Source organism: Muntiacus reevesi, chromosome X (assembly GCF_963930625.1).
Source record: "Muntiacus reevesi chromosome X, mMunRee1.1, whole genome shotgun sequence".
NCBI lineage: Eukaryota > Metazoa > Chordata > Mammalia > Artiodactyla > Cervidae > Muntiacus > Muntiacus reevesi.
In genome coordinates this window covers 65310057-65331573 of record NC_089271.1, presented here as the reverse complement: position 1 = coordinate 65331573, position 21517 = coordinate 65310057, and the positions used below count along the sequence as shown (strand labels likewise).

The 21517-nt window shown below is 41.8% G+C and overlaps 2 protein-coding genes across 3 annotated transcripts in view; one reads left to right on the top strand and one right to left on the bottom strand.

Moving 5' to 3' along the window:
* ERCC6L (ERCC excision repair 6 like, spindle assembly checkpoint helicase) overlaps positions 1–4979 on the top strand; it is a 32253-nt gene extending 27274 nt beyond the window's left edge. Inside the window, exon 2 of the mRNA XM_065915231.1 lies at positions 839–4979. Within this exon, the coding sequence (XP_065771303.1) occupies positions 839–4502 (3664 nt within the window). The 3' untranslated portion in view covers positions 4503–4979. The remainder of the gene's footprint in view (positions 1–838) is intronic.
* PIN4 (peptidylprolyl cis/trans isomerase, NIMA-interacting 4) overlaps positions 1–19882 on the bottom strand; it is a 1195450-nt gene extending 1175568 nt beyond the window's left edge. For both annotated transcript variants that reach the window (XM_065915169.1, XM_065915170.1), the window contains exons 1-4: positions 19732–19882; positions 17208–17281; positions 11625–11744; positions 10834–11013 (exon numbers count right to left, since the gene is read on the bottom strand). In XM_065915169.1, the coding sequence (XP_065771241.1) occupies positions 10855–11013; positions 11625–11744; positions 17208–17281; positions 19732–19774 (396 nt within the window). In that variant the 5' untranslated portion in view covers positions 19775–19882 and the 3' untranslated portion in view covers positions 10834–10854. The remainder of the gene's footprint in view (positions 1–10833; positions 11014–11624; positions 11745–17207; positions 17282–19731) is intronic.
* Positions 19883–21517: the final 1635 nt, after the last annotated feature.

Genomic DNA, 21517 nt, shown 5'->3' with positions numbered 1-21517 from the left:
GAGTCAAGGATGATCCTTAGATTTTTAGCTTGTATGGCTGAGTGGATGTTACTGTCATTTATTACCATACAAACAGAGAAGCATGCCTTAAGAGGGGAAATAATAAGTTTAATTTGGAATTAATTGAATTGGAGATGCCTGTGAAACTTTAAAGTGGAGATGTACAGAAAGCAGTTGGAATATGGGTCTAGACTAGAGCTTGAGGGCAAGCCTTGGGTTGGAGAAAGTGTTTTGGGAGTTAGGAACACATAGGTGGGAGTGGAAGTTCTAGGAGACAATAAGGAGAAAGGAAAAGGAGTGAGAAGAGGACTAGGACTGAGCCTTTGGGGAGGAAGAATAGGGATCTAAGAAAGACACAGAGAATAAATGGCCAATGTTGGGGGAGCAAACCAGGAGGAATCTATATGAATCCAATGGAGGGCGGGATTTTCAAGAACAGAGTGATCAATAGTGTGAAATGTATCACAGAGGTCCAGAAAAATAAGGCCTGAGAAGTGCTCATGTATCTTCTTGTTTCCATGCTCCCACAATATAGGTTGCTTATTGTATGTGCAATAACCTTTGCACATACATTTCCTACAATTAGTACCTGAAGTTGTTGCTAGCAGGGTTTGGTGGATATTTATGTCTTCTTAAGTGATGCCAGCTTTCATTGGTATCTTCTGTGCTAATCTTTCCCATCCTGAATTGAGGATATTGAAAGCTCAGCTATGGTTTGGGTTCCAAAATGGACTCTAAAGCATTCTTAGACTGAATGTTCAATTTGTTTCCTTTCTTTCTAATCGTCTACCTTTCAGTCTCTATGTATGCATAGCTTTTTTTAACCTTATTTTTACAGATACGTGAAGGAGGCCAAAGAAGCAACTAAGAATGGAGATCTGGAAGAAGCACTTAAACTTTTCAACTTGGCAAAGGACATTTTTCCCAACGAAAAGGTGATAAGCAGAATCCAAAAAATACAGGAAGCCTTGGAGGAGTTGGCAGAACATGGAGATGATGAATTCATAGATGTGTGCAACTCTGGCCTGCTGCTTTATCAAGAACTGCACAACCAACTATATGAGTACCAGAAGGAAGGTGTAGCTTTTCTCTATAGCCTGTATAGGGATGGAAGGAGAGGTGGCATTCTGGCAGACGATATGGGGTTAGGAAAGACTGTTCAAATCATTGCTTTCCTTTCTGGTATGTTTGATGCTTCACTTGTGAACCATGTGCTTCTGATCATGCCAACCAGTCTCATCAGTATATGGCTAAGAGAATTTGTCAAGTGGACTCCAGGAATGAGAGTCAAAACCTTTCATGGTCCTAGCAAGGATGAACGTACCAGAAACCTCTGTCGGATTCAGCAAAGGAATGGTGTCATTATCACCACATACCAAATGTTAATCAATAATTGGCAGCAGCTTTCCAGCTTGAATGGCCAAGAATTTTTGTGGGACTATGTCATCCTTGATGAAGCACATAAAATAAAAACCTCATCTACCAAGTCAGCAATATGTGCTCGTGCAATCCCTGCCAGTAATCGCATCCTCCTCACAGGAACCCCAATCCAGAATAATTTACAAGAACTATGGTCCCTATTTGATTTTGCTTGTCAAGGGTCCCTGCTAGGAACATTAAGAACTTTTAAAATGGAGTATGAAAATCCTATTACTAGAGCAAGAGAGAAGGATGCTACCCCAGGGGAAAAAGCTTTGGGATTTAAAATATCTGAAAACTTAATGACAATCATAAAGCCCTATTTTCTCAGGAGGACCAAAGAAGAGGTACAGAAGAAAAAGTCAAGCAACCCAGAGGTCCATCTTAGTGAAAAGAGTCCAGATGTTGGTGCCATATGTGAAATGCCTTCCCTTTCCAGGAAAAATGATTTAATTATTTGGATACGCCTTGTACCTTTACAAGAAGAAATATACAGGAAATTTGTGTCTCTAGATCATATCAAGGAGTTGTTAATGGAGACACGCTCACCTTTGGCTGAGCTGAGTGTCTTAAAGAAGCTCTGTGATCATCCTAGGCTGCTATCTGCACGAGCTTGTGGTTTGCTGAATCTAGAAGCTGCCAAATTATCTGTTCAGGATGAAATTGAAGGGGAAGATTCCTCAGATGTGGACCATATTGATCAAATAAGTGATGATACACTGATGGAAGAATCTGGAAAAATGGTATTTCTAATGGACCTGCTTAAGAAACTGCGAGATGAAGGGCATCAAACTCTGGTGTTTTCCCAGTCAAGACAAATTCTAAACATCATTGAACGTCTCTTAAAGAATAGGCACTTTAAGATACTGCGAATCGATGGAACAATTACTCATCTTGTGGAACGAGAAAAAAGAATTAGTTTATTCCAGCAAAATAAAGATTACTCTGTTTTTCTGCTTACCACTCAAGTAGGTGGTGTTGGCTTAACACTAACTGCAGCAAGCAGAGTGGTCATCTTTGATCCTAGCTGGAATCCTGCAACTGATGCTCAAGCTGTGGATAGGGTTTACCGAATTGGACAGAAAGAAAATGTTGTAGTTTATAGGCTCATCACTTGTGGAACTGTAGAGGAAAAAATATACAGAAGACAGGTTTTCAAGGACTCACTAATAAGACAAACTACTGGTGATAAGAAGAACCCTTTCCGATATTTTAGTAAACAAGAATTGAGAGAGCTCTTTACAGTTGAGGATTTTCAGAACTCTGCAACCCAGCTGCAGCTTCAGTCTTTGCATGCTGCTCAGAGGAGATCTGATAAGAACCTAGATGAACATATTGCCTTCCTGCACTCTTTGAGGATAGCTGGAATCTCAGACCATGATTTGATGTATACGCGTGACCTGTCTGTTAAAGAAGAGCTTGATGTGATCGAAGACTCTCACTATATTCAACAAAGGGTTCAGAAAGCTCAATTCCTTGTTGAATCTGAGTCTCAAAATACAGAGCTCCTAATGGAAAGACAAAAAACTGGGAATGAGGGCATCTGGCTGAGAGAACCTGTATATCAAACAAAGAAAAAACGTGCTGAAGTAAATAAACCACAGCCTCAGCCTTCATCTCGTCTACCTATTTATCACACCCAGGAAGAAGAAATCAGTTCTCTAATGGCCAGCGTAATCATTGATGATCTGCCCAAAGAGGGTGAGAAAGATCTCTCCAGGATAAAGATGAATGATACCATCCCACAAGATGGTAGGCACTCATGTGTAAGTACATTTGATGATGACTTTGTCACTACTTTACCCAAGGGGTGTGGAGATGTAGAAGAGATTTTCCCTGACTCTTTATCAGGGATGGCTGTACAAAAAGAGGCATCACAAGAGGGGTTTTTGCAGGAGTCCGAGCAAGAGAGCTGTCTGGGAAGTTTTAATTATTTACCTAGCAAGTCAGTCAGAGTTGATCTTGGACCAAATCTAGATCAACTAGAGGATGATGCAATTTTACATCACTGCAATGTCTCGCCTGCTAATCCCAAAACAAAGGAATATCAAAGGCCAGAATCAAATGTATCTGTTATTAAAATAGCTGATGATGACTTAGAAGCAGCCCACAGTGCACTGCAGGATGCTCAAGCGAATGAGGCCAAATTGGAAGAGGAACCTTTAGCCTCTTCAGCACAGTATGCATGTGATTTCAATCTTTTCTTGGAAGACTCTGCAGACAATGGACAAAATCTTTCCAGTCAGTCTTTGGAGCATGTGGAGAAAGAAAATAGCTTGTGTGGCTCTGCAGCTAATTCCAGAGCAGAGTCAGTGCGTAGCAAAGCATGTCTCAGTGTGGATCTTACTGAGGAAGATGATGAGCCAGAAGAAGTAGTTAATGTGAAAGTCAGAAGAAAAGCCAGACGAATTGATTCAGATGATGAAGGTGAACATACTTTTAAAGATACTTCAAACACAAACCCATTCAACACATCTCCCTTCCCATTTTTATCTGTAAAACAATTTGATGCCTCAACTCCCAAAAATGATATCAGTCCACCTGGAAGTTTCTTTTCACCTAAAATATCTGACAGTATAAATAAGTCTGTAAACTCTAGAAGATCCCTGGCTTCTAGGAGGTCTCTTATTAATGTGGTTTTAGACCACGTGGAGGATATGGAGGAAAGACTTGACAACAGCAATGAAGCAAAGGTTGTTGAAGATTATCTGGAGGAAGGAGCAGAGGAAAGCAGTGACGAAGCCCCAGAGCATACAAAAGAAGATCCTTCCAGAGAAACACTGTCTTCAGAAAATAAATCCAGTAGGTTAAGTACATCTAAGCCTGGTGCTCTGGCTCAGGAGACCTCTCCGGGTGACCCTGAGCCTTTGGCTGGTGGACAGTTGGTTGACTCTCCCCAGGATGAGGCAGTGGAGGCTGTGAATGACTATGACACTCTTGTCTTGCATGGAAAAGAACTGAAAGAGTGTGGAAAAATACAGGAGGCCTTAGACTGCTTAGTTAAAGCACTTGACATAAAAAGCTCAGATCCTGAAGTCATGCTCATGACTTTAAGTTTGTATAAACAACTTAATAAAACTTGAGAATATAACCTGTTTTATAGTATTTTAAAGCAAAACTTGAGTATGAGGTAATTTGTTCCCATAATTGGATTCTTTGGGAGCATGAAGCCTTCACGCTTAAGGTGAGAGAACTCAAAAAATGAGTTTTTGTTCTAACTTTTTTTTGTAAATATTGTATTTACCACCTGCTCCTGCTTTCCCCCATACATGTATTTTGGTATTCTGAGCACTAGGTTAATGTTTCTTTACTCAAATATTCTTATATTTTTCTTTTAGGCATGCTCTGTAAACTTAATAGAACTATGTTATTTCTAGAGAAGTTTTTGTAACATTACTCTGGCCATTTTAAATTTTACTCTGAGAATGTCAATTTTGTATATCACAGTCCAGATATCAATAATATTAAAGTTACTTTTCTCAAGCATTTTTCATTCACTTTCTTTCACTGAGATAGTTGATATTGACAAATACATGTAAAAATCATTTAGGCAGAAGTCTGTCATTAGTATTCCAGATCTAAGACCCATTTAACATACAGTAGCATGTAGGCTGTTGGTTTACTACAGCCAAAGACTGGGATAAGGTACCTGGTGCTGGGCTGCTTTAACACTGGTGCCCTACTCTGTAGTCCCTTTGCACACCATTTAGCCATCTGTCACTCATCACCACCTGAGTTCTGACATGTGCTAACACGTCTTATCTTCAGGTTGTAGACTGAAAAGGAGTTTGGTTCCCTCCTAAAATATAAAGTGCAGCATAGCATTCTGTGCTCTATCACTGGAGAATTTATCAAGTACCATCTGTGTATTAGGTACTCTACATAGGTTTCTTGTTTAATCCTTACCATAATCCTTTGAGGTCAAGGGTAGCATTTCCATTTTTTAATTGAAGAAATGGCTTGGTGAGACTGTGACCCGCCCAAGATCACACAGTAGGGGGTGAAATGGATTGTTAACCATGTGTTACCTAGTGACAAGTCACTATAACTGAGCTGCTTTTACTCACATTTCTGACACCAAATGTGGGGTTTTTCCACACCTAGCAGGTCTCCATTTCTTTGCAGACACCAACTGGGTATTTTACAATTCAACTCAATCCTGACACTCCCTGGATTAGAGTCAAACTGCACACAGGTTTAAGGGCTCACTCCCATAAGACTGCCCTCATATCAGATACCAGTTACTAGTATTAGGGCCCCGTGTTATCCACACTTCTCTTCAACTTGGCTACAGATTGAGGTTTCCTGAGGATGGCTGCTTCTTCAGGTTCATTAATTTGTTTGAGTGGCTCATAGAACTTAGGAAAACCTATTATTACTGGTTTTTATAACTACAACTCAGGAACAGCCAAATGAAAGAGATGCATGGGGCAAGGTATGGAGAATGAGGTGTGTGTGAGTTTCTGTGTCCTCTTTGGGCATGGTCACACTTCCAGCACCTTGATGTGTTCACCAACCTGAAGCTCTCTGAACCCTGTCATTTAGAATTTTTTTTACAGAGGTTTCATTGTGTAGGCATGATTGTTTAAATCATTTAAGTCACTGGCCATTGGTAAATAACTATTTCTAGCACCTGTCTTCTCCCTAGAGGCCAGGGGGTGAGGCCAAGAGTTCCAAGCCACTAATTCTTTCTGGTGACCAGTCCCCATCCTGAAGCTATTGAGGGGTCCCCAGCCACCAATCATATCATTAACATAAAAAAGGCCAAGTCACTGCATAGATTCCAAGGGAGCCATGTTGCCAGTAACTAGGGACAAAGATATTTTTTTTTTATCACATACACATATGAAAGTTACATGGATGGAGGAGCCTGGTAGGCTACAGTCCATGGGGTCGCAAAGAGTTGGACACAACTGAGTGAATTCACTTTCTTTCTATAGTTTCTTTTGGAGAAGGAAATGGCAACCCACTCCAGTGTTCTTGCCTGGAGAATCCCATGGATGGAGGGGCCTGGTGGGCTGTGGTCTATAGGGTTGCAAAGAATCGGACATGACTAAGCAACACACACACATATGAAAGCTAATTGTAAATGACATGTAATACAGTTACTGTTATACGTATTATTAAATATACAGATACAAGCTTGAAAAAGATGAGCTGAAGCTTAAATAATAGGTTATCTATTGATAGTACAAAACTTTGCTCTTACCAAAAGAAATTATTACCAGTGTCCCTCAGATCCAAGGGGGATTGCTTGAAGGACTTTCTGCAGATACTAGAGTCCACAGATGCTCAAGTTCCTCATATAAAATGATGTAGTATTTACATATATCCTACATACATTCTCACATGTATTATATATTTTTTTTAATTTTATTTTATTAGTTGGAGGCCAATTACTTCACAACATTTCAGTGGATTTTGTCATACATTGACATGAATCAGCCATAGAGTTACACGTATTCCCCATCCCGATCCCCCCTCCCACCTCCCTCTCCACCCAACTCCTCTGGGTCCTTCCAGTGCACCAGGCCTGAGCACTCATCTCATGCATCCCACCTGGGCTAGTGATCTGATTCACCATAGATAATATACATGCTGTTCTTTTGAAACATCCCACCCTCACCTTCTCCCACAGAGTTCAAAAGTCTGTTCTGTACTTCTGTGTCTCTTTTTGTTTTGCATATAGGGTTATCATTACCATCTTTCTAAATTCCATATATACCACATGTATTAGATTTTAAATCATCTCTAGATTACTTATAAAATACAGCATAAATGTAAATTGCAAAGTTTGTAAATACAGTATAACTGCTATGTAAATAGTTGCCAGTGCATGGCAAATTCGTTTTAGTTTTTGGAACTTTCTGGAAATTAAATATATTTTTGATCTGCAGTTGTTGAATCTACTAATGCAGAGCCATGGAAAGAGAGGGCCGACTTATTTTAGATAGGGTGATATGATTGAATATGTATCATTGAAAAAAATCCCATTGTTAATACTGTGTGATTCAGCAATTCATAGTCTGCATCTAACTCCAGTTCCAGTTTCCCTACAAGAACTGAATGACTGTCGTCATGCAAGTGCAACATTGGCTGTGTCCTACATCTTAAAGTTTTTCAGTCTCCTATCAAACACAAATGTTTGTGAAAATTCAGCTAAATTGTTCTCTCCTTTGATACGAAAAAAAGGCCCCCACATGATTTATTTGCCTGCCAGGAGGTTTTCAGGGCCTGTGTCCATTTGATCTGAAGAGCAAGACTTAAATTCCTAGATGTATTTCTCACTGAAAAATAACAGTGCTTCTTGAGTACCTATAATGACAGTTTGGTGGGGGGGAAATACATGCATATGGTAAAATGTTAAAACAGTTATCTAAGGCAGGGATTTTTAAACTTAAGAATTCAGAGTCTGAAACTGGATGGGAAGAGTTACATCTCCCCTTCCTCCCCCACTACTGTACTCTATCTGAAATTTAATATTTCCTTTCATTATGAATGTTGGCAACAAAGTACAGAAATATTAGCAGTACCACAACTTTCTCGCTAATAGAAATCACAGAGATTCCATAGTTATTGCAGCTATTTCAAAATACCATTGATATTCATCACCACAAAATCATGGTGGGTTTTATTTTTTAATTTTAGCCATGCAAACACATGAAAAGATGCTCAACATCACTCATTATCAGAGAAATGCAAATCAAAACCACAATGAGGTACCATTACACGCCAGTCAGGATGGCTGCTATCCAAAAGTGTACAAGCAATAAATGCTGGAGAGGGTGTGGCGAAAAGGGAACCCTCTTACACTGTTGGTGGGAATGCAAACTAGTGCAGCCACTATGGAGAACAGTGTGGAGATTCCTTAAAAAACTGGAAATAGAACTGCCATATGACCCAGCAATCCCACTCCTGGGCATACACACTGAGGAAACCAGATCTGAAAGAGACACGGGCACCCCAATGTTCATCACAGCACTATTTATAATAGCCAGGACATGGAAGCAACCTAGATGCCCATCAGCAGACGAATGGATAAGGAAGCTGTGGTACATATACACCATGGAATATTACTCAGCCATTAAAAAGAATTCATTTGAATCAGTTCTAATGAGATGGATGAAACTGGAGCCCATTATACAGAGTGAAGTAAGCCAGAAAGATAAAGACCAATACAGTATACTAACGCATATATATGGAATTTAGAAAGATGGTAATGATAACCCTATATGCAAAACAGAAAGAGACACAGATGTACAGAACAGACTTTTGGACTCTGTGGGAGAAGGTGAGGGTGGGATGTTCTGAGAGAATAGCATTGAAGCAAGTATATTATCAAGGGTGAAACGGATCACCAGCCCAGGTTGGATGCATGAGACAAGTGCTCAGGGCTGGTGCACTGGGAAGACCCAGAGGGATGGGATGGGGAGGGAGGCAGGAGCGGGGATCGGAATGGGGAACACATGTAAATCCATGGCTGATTCGTGTCAATGTATGGCAAAAACCACTACAATATTGTAAAGTAATTAGCTTCCAACTAATAAAAATAAATGGAAAAAAAATTTTTAGCCATGTCACATGGCTTGGAGGATCTTAGTTCCCTGACCAGGGGTCGAACCCAGGCCCATGGCAGTGAAAGTGCAGAGTCCTAATCACTGGACCACCAGGGAATTCCCTCACAGTGGTTTTTAGTACTACCACTACATCTCAATGTATTAATAGAGCTATATATAAAACAACTATTTTGATTACTCAATTTCAGTATAATTGATGTTCTTTGTAGGTCTATGTATTCATTTAAAATGAACATTCTTTTCAGAATTTTTTTCAAGATTTTCAGAATTTATAGCCCTTATTTAGAGACAGTGTTTTAAATGTGGTTTTAAAGCAGTTTCATCTGATAACCTACTATTTTGATCATCCCTCTGTATCATGATGCCATATCTATGCATTCCAGGGAGTGGGCAGCCTTTAGTCTGCTCAGTGGGGAATACTGCATGGAAGCATAGGTGGTCAGAAATGTCTAAAATGGGAAACAACTCTCTAAGATGAATTGCTGCTATATGGCATAATGTGGGTATGTCAAATGCAGCTGAGAGAGAATACAGTGTGTTCAAAAAATCACTGTTAAGTGAGGTGAGCCAGAAAGATAAAGAACATTACAGTATACTAACACATATATACGGAATTTAGAAAGATGGTAACAATGGCCCTATATGCAGGGCAGAAGAAGAGACACAGAAGTACAGAACAGACTTTTGAACTCTGTGGGAGAAGGGGAGGGTGGGATGTTTCGAAAGAACAGCATGTATATTATCTGTGGTGAAACAGACCACCAGCCCAGGTGGGAGGCATGAGTCAAGTGCTCGGGCCTGTTGGGCTGGGAAGATCCAGAGGAATCGGGTGGAGAGGGAGGTGGGATGGGAGACCGGGATGGGGAATTCGTGTAACTCTATGGCTGATTCACATCAATGTATGACAAAACCCACTGAAAAATAAAAAAAAATAAAAAAATTAAAAAAAAATCACTGTTAATAATCACACAGTGTTGTACTTGCAAAGTTTGATTTTTGAAGTAGTATTTATAATATTTATATACTTTTTTGTTATGTCATAAAGGTGGCATTAAAAAAATGTAGATACACAGAACACTGACCCTGGAGAGGACTGTCATAACGTAACCCATGCAATTTGAGGATGAAGGAATGTTTTTAGGCTGACATCCCTCCCTGTCTTTTTTTTTTTTTTCCTTTTTTGGCCTGTGGCTTGTGAGATCTTAGTTCTCTGACCAGGGATCAAACCCAGGCCCCAGCAGTGAAAGCTCCAAGTCCTAACCACTGAATCGCCAGGGAACTCTCACATTTCTCCCTTTAATCAGCAGCTGGTGAATGGCTACTGTTTAGTCTAGTACAAAAAACTGACAGAACTGAGTGTTTTTTTCTTCCAACAAACGTTTATTTAAAAAGAAAGTTAATGTTGAATGGTCATAATGTTGAATGTGCCATGTGTTATGTTATGACAGTGGAGCTGATAACAACTGTCCTGGCAGATCAATGTTGGCTACCTTATAAAATGATTGTCTAGTAGCTTATTTTATGATTTTCATATGCTAATCCATTTATTCAATGTCTAATTCAATCTGAATTGTATGAACTGATATTTGACTTTTCTAGAGAAGCTTTCTAAATTAGCTTATGGGATATACTGAGAATCAGATAAAGCAGTTCTTAGAGGGAATAGACTAACAGGTTTAAAAGGAGTCTGCTTGACTTAAGAGAACTACCAACTAAATACCTACTGTTGTGCACACCAACCTTTACCCACCTGATTTTGCACCCACAAACCCACAATGACAGTTCATAAAATACAATGATTATTCAACACCTTTTAAAAAAAATAATGTATAAAACATATGTAGTCTTTCATACAATTTTATTTTCTCCCTTCAACCATTATAATATGATACCCAAATTTTGTCTTTACTGGAGGGTCTGTAAACACAGGCTTATCCAGCACACTTATAGGCAAGGCGAATGCTGCTTCTTGAAATGGTCCTACCATGGACCCTCTGGTCATCCAACCCAAGTCACCCTGGAAAATCCAAAAGATATGTGATGTCAAGTGGCCCCGAAGAGGGAACAGTTCTACTGTAACTTGAAAATTTCCCAACATGAATGCTAAAGTTCCTAGGTTTATTCATCTGGGCTGGAGAGAAGAAGACTCACTGAGCACAAAATGGGGAAGAGGTCCAACCCTGGGCTGCACACAACAAGCGCTCACAATGTTGCTGGGTGTCTACTCTGTACTTTGTCACTCAGTTGTGTCTGGCTCTGCGACCCCGTGGACTGAAGCCCTCCAGGCTCCTCTGTCCATGGAATTCTCCAGGCAAGAATACTGGAGTGGGTTGCCGGCTGCCCTCCTCAGGGGAACTTCCCAACCCAGGGATCAAACCCAGGTCTCTCTCATTGCAGGCGGATTCTTTACCATCTGAGCCACCAGGGAAGCCCTAGATATCTGTTAACTGTGCAAGTTTGGTTATGCCAAAATTTAGACAAAGGTGACCTGTATTCAACTGTTCACAAGTTGGACATTTCTGCTTTTAAGATCTTTAAGATACGCCTAAAACTAATGGCAAAACAGAAATAATCCCTACTGCTGTGTGTCCTCCATGAGGGACATTTTAAATGATGAGTGCACCATACCCCTTGCCTGGCTTTATCTTCACTATATTGTGCAGCCACTTCATTGAATTTCATTCCAGACTTTAACTTTTCCATGGCTTCCAAGATTTTTCCATGTTTTTCACACAGAATGTGTCTGACCTACAAGGAAAAAATATATTCATGTAATACCTGGAGACCCAAACGATTTCTTTCCTCACAACACAGCAGTCACATCAGGATTACCCCCATACAAGTGAAAAAAAAAAAAAAAAAAAACAACCACATTCATTCATGGCAATGGAAAATCCTGGAAGTTTGCCCAACTGGGCAATAGCCCAATGGGGCAAAAACCCATTTCCCATATCAAGACAATATCTTAGAACCCAGATTTAGATGGAAAGTGGGTACCTGGCTGTGGAATGTTCCCATCCTTTACCATGTACCTCAACGGTAACAGGAGGAGGAAACATAATGGTTGAGAGCTGGGTACTGGCGTCAAATCCCCACTCTTTTGTATGGTCTTAGGCATGTTTTAAATCTCTAAATGTTTTCCCATTTGTGCACTGAGATAACAGTAACTGTGTTGTGAAGATTGAGATAATGCAACTAACACTCAATAAAGGTTACCTATTATTTTATCAGAGGTGGAATGATATGAAAAAAACCCACAAGGAAATACTTTTTACCAAAAGAGGCCAATTGTATAAAGCCCCTCCACAATTTAACACTTAGAAAAAGAATCATATGTTGAAGATTAATACTCAACCCTAGAAAAGTATTCAAATGTAACTTATGTTTATATAAAGTCATGTTTTTTAAAAAATCACTATATCCTTAGAAATGCTTTTGTCAAGATATGTTTTGAAGGATTTCCCATTTCTCATTCAAACAGAATCCATTATTCATTTCTTATTATAGGTGATACACTAGGGTAAGGCCTAAAGATGTCTCCCTTATAAATTTAGAGACAGACAAACCATGTCCTCAGGGTTCAGTTAGTAAAACTGGGGATGACAGGATCCTGGACTGGAGGAGCTACACAGGAGACAGACACAGCAAAGAAAAGAATGTGTCAAAAAGCAGGGCTCAGAGAGGCAAACTTCTATAGAATGTGTCCAGCACTGCCTAGGGGAGACAGGGACAATCTGGACACTTGAGAGATACATGTTGGGGGATAAGGATGGTTCCTCAGACCTCATCTTAGCCTGGCTAAAACTGCTTCTCCACTGTTTCCCTCTTTCTGCTTCTACATTCACAAAGCAAACCTGGTTCAATGACTGGGAAAGTGCACACAGCATTCGTGATCACAGAAAGGGGATCCTATCTACCACTTTATAAATGAATAAACAAGTATTCTGGTTTTACACAGTTTGACGGGTTAGACATAATGAGTCTGTAGTACCCGTGGAGTTTGCAAGTGTGACTGACCAACTAACAACTGTATGAGACTGACATCTTAGAAGAGAGCCAAGGGTCTTTCCTGGCAGCCCAGTGGTTAAGACTCCATGCTGCCAATGCAGGGGGCCTGGGTTTGATCCCTGGTCGGGGAACTAAGATCCTTCATGCCTGGTGGTGCAGACAAAAGATTAGAAAAAAGAGCCAAGCTCCAGAGAGAATGTGGGAGTGATGAACATGGAGGTAGTGGATCACCCAAGGAGGCTACACAGAACAAGAAGAAGTACATAGAATAAGAAAGTACGCTAAAGACTCATCGGTGGAGAATATTGGTGTTTAAACAATAAGCAAAGAAGCTCAACAAGCATAATAAAAACAACCAGACAGGTAGAGAGAAAGGTGTGTTAACAGAACTCAAGGCAAGAGAAAGTTTCAAGGAGGAAATGGGCAACAGGGTTAAATGCTGCAGAACAATAAGGATCCAGGTCCTTAGCAAAAGCTGTTTCAGAAGAGCGGTAAGTGCAGAAGCCAGGGTGCAGCAGATGACTGAGGAAATAATGGGAAGCAGGACAGTAATGAGGGTGTTGGTGGTGGTTAGTCGATCAGTTGTCTCTGATTCTTCGAGACCCCCCATGGACTGTAACCTGCCAGCCTCCTCTGTCCATAGGATTTCCCAGGCAAGAATACTGGAGTGGGTTGCAATTTCCTTCTCCAGGGGATCTTCCTGACCCAGGGATAGAACCCCTGTCTCCTGCTTGGCAGTCATATTCTTTACTGCTGAACCACCAGGGAACCGCAATGTGAGTAGGGTTCCCCCAACTAACTGAGTTAGAAAAGGAGAAAGGGCTCTGGTCAGAGGGAGACAGTCACATGCATTGATATATTTTAAAGATCCCTGGGTATATTTTCAGAATGAAGGGAAAGATGCAGTAAAGATGGAAAAGTTGAAGACAGAGCAAAGAAAGAGGGTAGAAATAAATGAAGGAGCGAGGCTAGGCATTCAGAGCACTGCTGGAAAAAGGCTAATTTTAGTTAGCCTTAAAGGAAGAGAGGTGAGAAGAATGAGGAGGGAGATGTGGTGAAGATAACTTTGCTGGTCAATGAATTCCTGATTATAGGTCTGGTCTCCATTTTCTTGTGACAATTATAACAATATTTCAGTTATTGAGTACTTAATACTAACTGTGCTAAGTGCTTTACATGCGTGATCTCATGAAATCTTCACACCAACCCTGTGAGACTGGATCAGTGTTTCTCAACCTTGGCACATGTCAGAATCACCCCAAGAGCTTCTAAAAAATATACCAAGATCCAGTTCCCACCCCTAGAGACTGTGAGGCAGCTGGTGTGGGGTAGATCCCTAGGCATGGAGACTTTCAGAAGCTCTCCAGGTGAAGTTGATGTATACCAGGGTTGAGAACCACTGGACAAAGCTGTCTGCTGATTGACTGGAGGAGGGTGGTAGATGGCTTGAGGCGAGTGGCAAGGGATCTCCGTGCAGTTCTGATGGCCCAGCTCAGGGTAGAGACGAGGAATCAGTGGCCCCAACCCCCGAGGCTGTGTGACTCTCCAGTGGGCCCCAGAAGTTCTGGGTTTGAGTGTAAAAAAAGGAGATCACTGGATTGATCCTGAGTTGTGGTCTGGCAGGTGGACGTAGTGGATCACCAAAAGGAAAGGAGTCAGGGCTCTATGATCCATCTAGTTTCCAGCCTACAAGACATACAGGGCTCAGAGAACAGACACAAAACCTGGGAGAAGGTGAAGCGAACAGGGCAGGCTAGAGGGCCTAGAGGTCTGTGCATGGAGAGAAGCAGACAGGATTGGGGGAGGTGGGAAACAAGAGGAAGGAAGGAAGCTGTGATCGGAAGGTAGGTTTGAGAATCTGGGCAGCTCTAGAGACACAGGGCAGGGCTGGATTCAGGAGTACGGTCTAAAGCAGAATGGCAGGTGTGGAAGAAGCCTAGACCCTAAAAGGCTGAAGGATTTGGGGTCCCTCTGCTACTGGGGCCTTCACAAACACTGGAGACAAACCAGCCGTCCCCTAGCAGGTGAAAAGTTCAACACACTACTTTCATGTGTCCATGGAACACTACTCAGTAATACAAAGAACAGACTATGGATACACACAACAAGTGGAATGAAATCTCCAGAGGTTTACAGTGAGTGAAAAAAGCTAACCCCAAAAGGCTACATACTGTATCATTCCATTTATAAGGAAAACATAAAGTTATAGAAATGGAGAAGAGATTAGCTGCTGCTCTGAGGTCATGGAGGGCAGGGGTAGGGGATCTATGGGGGAAGTGGGTATGGTTATAAAAGGGCAACAAGAGGGATGATGGAAATGTCTGGATCTTGATTGTAGCAACGTCAATCTCCTGGTTGTGCTAATGTACTAGGGTTTTGTAAGATGTTACCACTGGGGAAACAGGATAAAAGGTATAGCGCTAAGTCATTTCAGTTGTGTCTGACTCTTTGCGACCCTATGGACTGTGGCCTGCCAGCCTCCTCTGTCCATAGGATTATCCTGGAAGAATACTGCAGTGGGTTGCCATGCCCTCCTCCAGGGGATCTTCCTAACCCAGGAATTGAACCCATGTCTATTACATCTCCTGCACTAGCAGGCGGGTTCTTTACCACTAGCACCATCTGGAAAGTCCCTGATAAAAGGCACATGTACATGTATAAAAAGTACATCTATCCTACAACTGAATGTGAGTCTAAAATTATTTCAAAAGGAAAAGTTTAACAAAAGAGTTTAACCTTAACTGACTTTCCTAGCTAATTGGTGCTTTCAAACTGGTGTTGGAGAAGACTCTTGAGAGCCCCTTGGACAGCAAGGAAATCAACCCTGAATATTCATTGGAAGGACTGATGCTGAAGCTCCAATACTTTGGCCACCTTATGCAAAGAGCCAACTCATTGGAAAACACCCTGATGCTGGGAAAGACTGAGGTCAGGAGGAGGAGGGGGCGACTGAGGATGAAATGGTTGAATACTATCACCGACTCAATGGATATGAATTTGAGCAAACTCTGAGAGATGGTGATGGACAGGGAAGCCTGGCGTGCTGCAGTCCATGGGGTCACAAAGAGTCGGACAGGACTGAGCAACTGAAAAACCACCTTTCATATACCTCAAGTATAGCCACACTGAACTTATTTTTGTTTCCAGAAAGGGCAACATGCCTCTTTAAAGCCACTTCTTCAGTTGGATGCCCAGACAAAGTAGCTGACTTGCATTTAGGCACCATGTTTTATGAAAATTATCTTTGGATACCAGAATCCCACTTCACATGGTGGGATGTTCATATGAGAATGAAGGTCAAGTATATATGGAAAGCAAATTCATGTCTCCCATCTCTAATCTTTCTATGGGTTCACAGAGTAGAAAAGTGGGCAGAATGGCCCTCTCTATTTACATTCACTCTCCTTTTTTTTGGCTGCATATGTATAGGTGCATTTATATGCTACAACTCCACTATAGCTCTTCTCATATAGCAATGATATTTCTTTCTTTACCTAACTGCTCCCAACTAGACTGTGATAACAGGGACCACCTCTTACCTGTTGTTTTTTTTTTTTTTAATACCCAGAATTTAGTACACTGCTTGGCACAGGGCAGATGTCACTAAATCCTTAAGGAATGAATGAATCAAAGTATGGAATCCCACATCCTGACTGAAACATGGAAATTGCCTTTTTATGTAGCATTAAACAGTATAATTCTATTTCAGATTATATTTTCCCAGGGCAGACATACCTCTGGCATTATGTCAAGAACTTCAAGTAATTATTTGCAATTGTCTCCCACCTTAATTTTCAAGGTCAGGGCTCTGGCTTATAGCTTACCAGTGGGGAAGCTGTCTATTGAGACCCATGCCTTTGCTTGCTCATCTCAGCTCTTGGTTTTGTCAAGTAGTATTTCATTCTGAGAAATAACTCATTCACTTACTTGGGAAGACTTAATACATTTTAAGGAAAAATACTAGAATATGAAGAATTTCTGGATGTCTGAGAAAACATTTAAGAAATATTTTAAAGGAATTACTTTTCATAAGTGAGTGATCTATTATTTTCCACTTTTGTGTTATCTTGATCTTCTGTCATTATTAGGCTAGCCTTAGGATGAGTTAAGCATACTGTCTTTTCCTTTTATGTGTACCAAAATAACAGATGTATATGTTATTTATATTAAAAAAAAAAAAAAAAAAAGGAACGAGTAACTCACCTTTACTGCATTGCCACCACCTTTGGGACCCTGAGCCTTTTTCTCAGAACTCTCACTCCCAGAGGCTGCTTTTCCTTTAGAGAAGAGATGACAAGTACTCATTTAAACTACACTTTCACCTTATTATTCAACACAACAGTTGATACTTCCATCACAGCACCAAGCTTCAAAAGGGAACTCCTCAAACACTTTACATCAAGCTAAATTAACCTGTAACTCACCTCTTAAAACAAGAAATTTGTGCCCTACAAAAACCCTTCACAGAAAATGGATACACAAATGAGTGTGCTAATAGTTGAATGGGAGCACCAAAAACCTGGCCTGGATTCTCTAGACCCAGTTTGAAATCCTGCCTTCTAAGAGCAAACCCTGGAGTTCTTGTGAGATTTCTAATAAGCACTGCAGCTATGTACTTGGATACTCACAATTATAGTAGGTAAAATGTCCAAGAATATATTTTAAATAAAGATCAAATTTCCTACCACCCATATTTGGCTAAAGAATACATTCATGTCCAAACTCCTGGAGTCAATGACACTGCCTACTGATGACCTTCCTAAGAAGTTATCAATATTCAGATTAATACAAGGGACAGTATTTTACATTTTATTACTGTGTCATTTTGCTACTATGCCAATTTCTGTGTTTATGGCAGCATATTTACTGTTAGAGGCTGATGTTCCTAAGAACTATTGTTGGTTTAAGTGTTCAGTTCATAAACGTTTCCTAAGTAACTAAGTTCCAGGCACTGGAGATACAAAGATGAACAAACCATGGCATAATACCTTCCTTCAGGGGGCTCATATACTACTGGGGAAGATCGTTATGTAAAGTTATGTAAAAGATCATTTCAGGAGAACGAGCTATGCTCTATAAATAGGGGGCTGTGGAAGCACAGAGGTACATTTTAGCCAGTTAGAGAAGGTTTCCTGGATGAGTAGAAGCTGAACAGGCAAAGAAAGGACAAAGGTGAGGAGAATTCCAGGGTAGGGAAACATTGTAATATGTGGAAGAAACTATGGACAAAGGCAAGTCTGAAGTGGGAGTGCTGTGAGATGAACCCAGGGGAGGTGGCTGAGGGTTAGGGCATGAGGCCCTTTGGGCTCCATTAAGGAACTTGGCATTTACCCTAGAAGTAATAGGGACCTATTGAAATTTTATTCAGGAGACTCCACCCTGTCTTAGGAACCCCAATGCTGAGCACCCAAAAGTTGTTCAATAAATGTTCCACAAAACTGAAAATCCAAAATGCCAACCACCAAATGCCTAATGCCAAAGGAGTTTTATTACATTAAACTCTTATTTCCTCTAGAACAATGATGCCTTCCAGTCATCCCATCCTCTGCCCCAATGGATGCTATCATCTTCTGAATGCCCCTTCACTCCCTCTGACTAAGGACTCTGGCAGCAACTTCAGGCTTCCTTTCCACCCTCACTACTGCCCTAATTTTGGATGACTTCACCATCTATGCAGAGGAATCATCCAACAGCCTAACCTCACACCTTCTAGACCTCCCTCCCAAATGCCCATGCATTTTAATCCAGGCCACCTGTTCCCAGGGGCACGTGATGGAACTGTGCCACTCACAACTAGTTCAATCTCTGGCTACAACTTTCTGTTCTTCCAGCCTTCTCATGCCTCATTCCCACAACACAGGTTCTTTAATGTCACAGAACCACCTCCCCCCTCCCCCCTTTCAGTTCCTTTATCCTCCTATGTTCTCCTATGCTATCAAACTTCTCCTTCCCTTCCCAGTCTGGATCCCATGCTTGATCATCTGAACTGTGTCCCCAGTGGCACTCTTAATTCCCTTGTGTTGCTTTCCTTCTATTATCATTGTCCAACAAAACCTCAACCTTGGCTAAAAGTTATACTTAGCTCTTATCAATCCTGTATTGTGCCAGTTATACGGTACTAGGTAAATCATGACTGAGCAGATTGTGTCCTCTACAAATTCATGGCCTTCAATCTTAAGCTCTCAGCCGTAATGGCAATCCTTTTTTAAGTGTTTCATCCCCTCTCACCACCCCAATGACTATTCCAAACGCTTACCACTCTCCTCAAGACTCCTACTCAGTACTTGTCCTGCTGTTTTAAAAACTACCATTGTCTTCCACTTTTTACCACCACATCCATCTTCATCTCTGTGACGTCAAGCTTAAGATGTCCCTTCTCCTACTCAAAGTCAACAGCTCTACCCCTTTTCTCCCAAATTTCACTACCCTGTAGCTTTACCTAACTAATGGATCCTTCATGACAGCCTCACTCCCAAGATTTGCCCATTTGGAAGAAACTAACAAAATCAAACTTTCTTGTAATCTTTTCTCCTCTTCTATCCACCATCTAACCCCCGTACTTTTAAATCAAAACTGAAGTCCGTATTGATTGTTTCTAACATCACTTCCTAGTCAGTTCTCTAGTCACTGGCAACCCGCTGCCTCCGCCCCGGACCCCGGCGGTCTGCTCCCTCCGCCTTGCTCCTCACCCAACCCCATTTCTTCTTGGTTGCTCTGGCTGCTCTACCTTTTCCACCTTTTCCAGAACCGCTTTTTCCTTTCGGCGGCATTTCCAAAATCTGCCGTTGAACTCTCAACTGCTTAGGTTGCCGCACAAAGCCCCTTCAGGTCCCACCGGTGTGTCCTAAACATACGCCAGAAAGCGGCATCGCAATTGGCCATCCTTACCTTGGCTCCGGAAGCAGGCATATCTTGGGGCAGGCCCGGTCCTTTGACTCTCGGGCCAATGGGGCTGAAGCTCGGACCCGGTAGAGGGGCGGAGCCAAAGGTTGGGCGAGGGCGGGAAGCCACGCCTCTGTGCTTTTTGCGGCTTCTTTCACACGCCCTTCTTTGCGCCCTTTACCCAGCTGCCCTACCCGCCTCCTCCACGCGTGCGTAGTGGAAGCCGGGGGGAGGGGAACGCGGGGGCGCCTCTGCAGTCCCTCGGCGCGGGGTTCCAGCCAATCCCGCGGGGCCATTAGACAAAGGCATAGCCGGAAGAACCTCGGCTGCCGCCTACCCCTTTCGCGCACTCATACACACCGGCCTGCCTTTCCTTTCGGGTTTTCGCTTTTAGTTATTTTACAGCTTGTAGCGAGCCTGTGTAAGTGGCTGAATTTGCCCAAAGCAGTGCCTCAAGTAGTTCAAAGGAGAAAATTATGGGCAGAGGCAAACACAACTGAGCGACTAACTGTTAAATATTTGCTATAGTTAGTACTTGTGCGGCTTCCCTGGTGGCTCAAATGGTTAAGAATTTGTCTGCAATGTAGGAGACACAGGTTCGATCCCTGGGTCAGGAAGATCCCCTGGAGAAGGAAATGGCAACCCACTCCAGTTATTCTTGCCTGGGAAATCCCATGGGCAGAGGAGCCTGGCAGGCTAGTCCATGGGATCGCAAAGAGTCAGACAGGACTTAGCAACTATAACAACAATAACTATTGTTAAAAGCATGGATTCTGTACTTCCTGGCTTCAAATCCCTGCTCCACCACTCAGGTATTAGTTCTGTGACCTTGAGGAAGTTACCTCACCTCTGTTTGGCTCAGTTTCATCTTCTGGAAAATAGAATTAATAATAATACCTTCTTATAGGGTGTGAAGAGAATTAAACAAGTTTGTATTTGTAAAGCACATAAAACAATGACTTGCTTGTGGAGTGTTAGCTTAAGGTGAATGAGTTTTGAATTTACATCCTCAAACTTTTTACCCTTATCCACAACCCCTCTTCTCCCAATTTTTGTAAGATCAGGGCTTTCCCTCCACACCATGAGATAGCTCTCTCAGCTTGCCCATGCCAGCCAGAATATGTAGGTCCTCCAGCTCAGAGCTTAGTTTTTGAATTCAGTCTTGTAGGACTTCAGATGCTACATGCCAGAGATCAGGTATTTCTGAGACTGCCACCCCGAACTCATGCATTACAGGCAGCCCCCTGTTTTACTGCTGTAATTTCTGAACAGGCACAGTTTAGTCACTCCTTGTTTTGGATTGTGAGTGATCAACTGTGGGAAACACATCCAGAGCTGAGGAGATAATTGGTCCCTCACTTCTGAGATGGATCCCACTTATGTATTGACTTTCAAAGTCCTGCTGGAGATGAGGCAGGGTGACAATAATAGTATGGCCTCATGTTCAACAGTTCATCTACAGCCAGAAGGCCAAGAGGGCACTTTTATTCTGGTTTTTCATAGGGGAAAGCCTTTCCTGTGACCACTGGCTATGGCAGTCTTAAGAGTCGGAATGAAGCAAAGTTCAGACCCCACTGAAGAGCCAGGATTAAATGGCTCAGGTATCTGCAAATGCTTGGTGCCTGGAACAT